This window comes from Phragmites australis, chromosome 16, assembly GCF_958298935.1.
Source record: "Phragmites australis chromosome 16, lpPhrAust1.1, whole genome shotgun sequence".
NCBI lineage: Eukaryota > Viridiplantae > Streptophyta > Magnoliopsida > Poales > Poaceae > Phragmites > Phragmites australis.
In genome coordinates, this window is record NC_084936.1 from 25,296,942 (window position 1) to 25,302,456 (window position 5,515).

The following is a 5,515-nucleotide window of genomic DNA, read 5'->3' on the forward strand; positions in this document are numbered from 1 at the left end:
AAAAATATCTAGATCACTCATTGTTATGATCATCTAACGGTCTAGATTAAACCAAAGAGTCCATATCAAATACGATTAATAAATAGGTAAATTCGGAATTAAAAGACATAGAAAATTAGCAGTTCAATTTCCATACGGTTTGAGAAGCAAAACATCTAAATAAAGAGTCCAAATAAAATAAATTAATAATAATTAAAATTTAGGTTATGATAGAAAAAAGAAAGATTCATATCAAATATAGTCTTAAAAAATCAAATACCTAAATAAAGAGTCAATGTCAAATACAATTTATCAATAGCTAAATTCATAATAAAAAATAAAAAAAAAATTCAAATTTTTTACTAAGATAATAAATTAAGAACATCGTGTAGCTCAAGGCTGTCGCACCAAGCAAGCAGCAAGCAAGGCACAATACAGAGGTAAGACAAACCTATTCTGATTTTTATTAGGATGCCTACACCTCATACATAATTATGATAGTTGATCAAAATATATGCGAATCGAGTCAATATATGTATACGATTCGGGTTAAGTTCAGAGTATAAATAATTTTCTCTTCTATTAACATAATTTTTATCTCTTCATCTAATTTTATGTGTTTTATAATTAAATGACACTAACCTCATAAAAAGTTTTTTTAATCAAAGGTTATCGTGACAAATATTGCAGCGATGCTAGCTACATTATTAACGTGGGTCACTTTGCTAGTTTATAAGATTATGAAAGTATTTTTCAAGACAAAATCTATACATTTGATTTCTATCTTTCTAAACTAAACATTTTAATAGGTATTAGTGGCTAAAGTTTTAAAATTTTGACCGGATATTGTCTAAAATGTCAAATATTTATGATTGGATATTAAATTGTTGCCAAAGATCACAAAATACTGGTACTGTTTTGGTCGTATTGCTTAGGTGAATAAAAATGTTGCAACAACAGCAGAGAGAGTTGCTTGATAAATACAGGGGTTCAGCCCAAAAATTTCAGCATTAAGCGGGCATGCGACACGGGCCTAATCCATTGTTTCATCTGCAGTGAAAAACCAACCAATCTAACACGTTACAATCCACTGCTAAGCTTATCTCTCTTGTGTTTGTTATTCTAGGTACGGCGCGAATCCTGCCCACAGAACCGAAAGACTTCTTATTCCACTCACCAAGTTCAATCCGACGAATGGCGTGAGAATAAATGCACAGAACGAAGCGATAGCGTGAGAATAAATGCATTTCCTTCGTTAGTCCACGCATAATGGCTATATGGCACTTTTTTCGAAGATAATTACTGAGTTGTCACTTTTTAGAAAGTGATAATTATTGTCGAGAATGATACGTGAATCGTTCTGAATCTATGTGAGATCGGGTAGCAAATGGACTGTCACCGGAGGATCTAAGGTGAAAAAAAAGCGAATGCCCCCATGCGGCTTTTCCATGCATGCGTGCTTGCAACGGTAAGCTGCAAAACAAGCACCAATTGCAGCGAAAGAGATCGATGGCACCTCTCTCACGAACGGAAGGACTTTTCTGTTGTTGCCCCATTCCTTTCTTGGAGCCTTGGACGCTGTAAAATCAGTCAGACGGCTCTGCATTATTGAGTTTCCAGTCTTGATCTAGCTAGACTTGGTCGACTTCGTAGCTACCGTCTCGGTGCGCATTGTGCGTGCCGCTTTTGACCGCTCATTTCCAGGCCATGCATGTTTCGGCGTTTCGCCAGGGGCGAAGTTAGGATGTAAAGGAAGGGGTGCACTGCCATTGAAAATACATATTTTTTTTAAAAAAAATATTGTTCATTATAGATGTTTTTAATAGTAATTTTGAATAGGAGGACGTGGTGTCACCCCTGCTTCAGCCTTTCATTGCAGGTGCTGAGCAAGGATATTCCCATCGGCTTGAAATCAAGATACTATTTAGTACTCTTTCCGTTTCGTAATTATTCACGTCTATAATTACATACAAACTAAGAAATACTAAAATCGAATGAAAAAATACACTGAGATGACTATGCTACACCTTAATCAATGTAAGGATGAGAGCAAGTAACTCACCAGCGTTGAAATAAATACATGTATACACTTAAGAACATCACAGTAAAATAAACTATAAAATATTTTTGTTACCGTAATAAATAAATAATTTGAGATAGATACTCTTAAGATCGTAGACAAACATGAAACGGAGGGAGTAGTTTTCAATTCTAAGTGGATCAAGCAGCATGCACTACGTGGACCAGTCCCAGGCTCCCAGCTGCAGCATCTGTGATCTCTGATCCAATACACGAAGGCTATGTGTACTGTTTGGTGTCTTTTTCATTATTAAAAACATGATAGTATGATTCATGTGGAGGTGGATGAGCCGCCTAGTGGGCTGAATGCCGTCCCGACCTATCTCTACAGCTAAGCACGTCCTGCCCAGTCCATTACGATCCAGTACGAAGTCCATGCTCTGCCAGATGAGCTGCATTCCAATGGAACATGCCGTGGTATGAGACAACGATGCAAGATATATACGTAGTGACAAGAAATAGTAAAACACCTCTTCTTTCATCTATTTTTTTAAAAAACCTCTAAAAAAAGAAATCATTAAAGCAAGACGCGCACAACCATGATATTCTTACATGGAAATCCTCCAGAAAAAAAACCCGTATGTCTATATAACTCAGTGAACAAACAAAAGCAAATGACATTATCTTGGAGATTGAATTCCTAAATACGCTGAATCTGTCAGGCTAACATACCCATTACTAAGTTCTATTTCAGAGTAAGTGCTTGGTGATCCGACAAGCAAGGCCTTCAGCTCCTCATCAGAAGTTTCTTGCCCCCAAGGATGCTTCGACAGCTTCCTAACTCTGTCGAGCTCTTCGGCAACCTCCCGCATCGAGGGCCTCTTCTCGCTAGACATCTCTAGGCACTGCTTCGCTAGCTCTGCCACCAGCTCGATCAACTCAATGCTCTGCTCGCTTTTTATCTGGGCGTCCAGTATCTCATCAAGCCTGTTCTCACTCACGGCGAGGAGGAAATGCGATGAGAGGTTTGTCTCCTCCTCGAGCGCATGGAGGTTCATCGCCTTTCTGCATGTGAGTAGCTCCAGGAGGACGACACCGAAGCTGTACACGTCACTCTTACTTGTCAACTTGGAGGTCTGCATGTACTCCGGGTCGAGGTAACTGTAAGTCCCTTGGACAAACGTGACAAACTGAGCTTCATCTGTCGGAGCCAATGTCGAAGCTCCAAAGTCCGAAACTTTTGCGGTGTAGTCCTCGTCGATCAGTATGTTTGGTGATTTCACGTCGCCGTGGATGATTGGGGGTGAAGCCCAGGAATGGAGGTAGGCGAGTGCTTCAGCGGTCTCATGCGCGATCTTCATGCGCGTCGCGAAGGAGATGCGTGATCCGAGGTGGCCGCCATGGATGAGCTGGTGCAGCGTGCCGTTTGGGATGAACGGGTAGACGAGCATAGGGACTTCCACCTCGAGGCAGCAGCCGTACAGCTTGACGACGTTCCTGTGGTTGACTTGTGACAAGATGAGCATCTCCTTCCCGAACTCTTTCTCCTGCCTCTCGCTGATCAGCTTGCACTTCTTTATCGCAACTAATCTCTTGTCTTTCAAAAACCCCTTGTAAACAGTGCCACTCCCTCCCTTCCCGAGCACATTTCGCTCGTAGAAATTGTCGGTCGCCTCTTCGAGCTCTTCTTTGGTGAACAATGTGAAGGATAGCCCCTGTTTTGACTTCATTTCCTCGAACAGCAAGAGGCCCCCGTGTTGCTTGAAGTACTTCTTCTTTACAGCGGCGAGGCTCCTCTTCTGGTGGATCAAGTAAGCACAGGACATGGTAACTACTAGCGCAACTACGCCAATGCTAACACCTGCAGCAAGGTTAAAAGATCAGATGCTGCAGAGGATCGAAATGAATAGGTAAAAGTAGGAAATGGAGAGATGAAGTACCAACTGCCATTTGCACTCCAAGTTGAGATTTCTTGGGCTCGCATGTGCCATTGTAAGCGCTGCCTGCTGTCTTGTCAGGGCAAGAACAGATGTATCCTCCAGGAGTGTTGATACAGGTTCCTGGAACAGAGCACGGGTACTTGAATCTTGTGTCCTCGCACTCGTTAACGTCTGCAAATAAAAAAAGGGCCAATAAAAAAATTCATGAAATTCTGCCTGTTAAACTAGCAACAGGTCGATTACAGATCATTGTTCATGAATAATCATCAATCATTCTGATGAAGGCCAGCAAGATCGATCTCGAAGGAACTGAAGAACAGAACAGACCTTGGCAGCCATGAGGGAGGTACGGATTGCCTTCGTGCCCTGTGGAGCAGTTGCAGAGATAGCCGGGCCCGTTCCTGGAATCGACGCACTCGCTGTTGCTGCTGACGCACATGTACGCCGTCGTGTTCCGCGCCGCCTCCCTGCACGTCTCCTTTCCCACCACCCAGTCGAGCACCAGCGGCACCTTCCCGCCGGTGGACTCCACGAAGTCGCCGGTGGTGACGTACGTGGTCCGGAAGTCGAACGCCGTGGCCTCCATCAGCACGGCGTAGCTGCACCGGCTGAAGCCCGTGATCCCGGAGGTGTTGAATCTGTCATCGAACTGCACCCTATACGTGTTGATCCCCCTGGGGATGGCTGCCTGGCAGCAGCCCATGCCGGAGCACGAGCCGTTCTCCAGCCGCCCGGCGCCCGGGCACGTGGCCATGCACCCGGTCATATACTTTGTCCCGGTGTTCACCGACTGCACGTACGCCAGCGAGTTGCAGCCGACCACGACGAACCGGTTCGCCTCGTCGGAAAGCCGGAACTGCGAGTCGGAGAGGTCGGTCCACCAGGGGCTGTTGTCGTCCATGGACCGCGACGTGCGGTTGTAGCACCAGGGCCTGATGTCGCTGCGGATGCGCGCCTGGCCGCGGCGCAGGGAGATGCCGATGACCTCGACAGCCTCGCCGCTAATGGCCTGGTACCTGCCGTCGGCGGTGCGGTTGCAGGTGAGCCCGAAGGTGATGTCGCCTTCGCCCGTGTAGAGGTAGCAGCCGCGGCCGACGCCGAACGGATACGGGATTTCCAAGTCGCCGCACCGGCGCTGGCAAGAGGCGCCCGAGTTTGGTGGCGTTGCAGCTGCTGGCCATGCCGAAACGAGCACGGCGATGATCAGAGTAAGAAGCATCTGCATCTGCCTCTCCCTGCACCTTACTTGCGTGAGTAGCGGTGGGGCGTGCAACTGGTATTTTGCCTCGCGTTGCTATGCTGTCCTTGCTACCTCCTGCTCCAGCAGGTTAAACACTGAAAATATCTAGCAAGGACCGGGTCAGTTGGCATTTTTAGATAATGAAATTATAACTTCTAGTCTCTGCACCAATAAAATATAAACACAACTATTTTATTTAAAAAAATAGGTACTTAAATTCACATCCAAAAAGAGTTGAGCTTGATTGTCTAGGTGTATATCCACACTATCAATCAACAGAGCTAGACGTACATCTAGGTGGCATGAGCAATCGCTGTTGTTTCATTTAATTCGCACA

At 45.1% G+C, this 5,515-nt stretch overlaps 1 protein-coding gene across 1 annotated transcript; it reads right to left on the reverse strand.

The window, feature by feature from the left end:
* Positions 1-2,560: 2,560 nt before the first annotated feature.
* Positions 2,561-5,258, reverse strand: LOC133896349 (putative wall-associated receptor kinase-like 16). Its single transcript, XM_062336937.1, has 3 exons — positions 4,266-5,258; positions 3,939-4,109; positions 2,561-3,859 (listed from the first exon to the last, which is right to left on the reverse strand). Exons 1-3 carry the CDS (start codon positions 5,161-5,163, stop codon positions 2,679-2,681), a joined length of 2,250 nt encoding a protein of 749 aa, XP_062192921.1. The 5' UTR covers positions 5,164-5,258; the 3' UTR covers positions 2,561-2,678.
* Between the last annotated feature and the right edge of the window lie 257 nt (positions 5,259-5,515).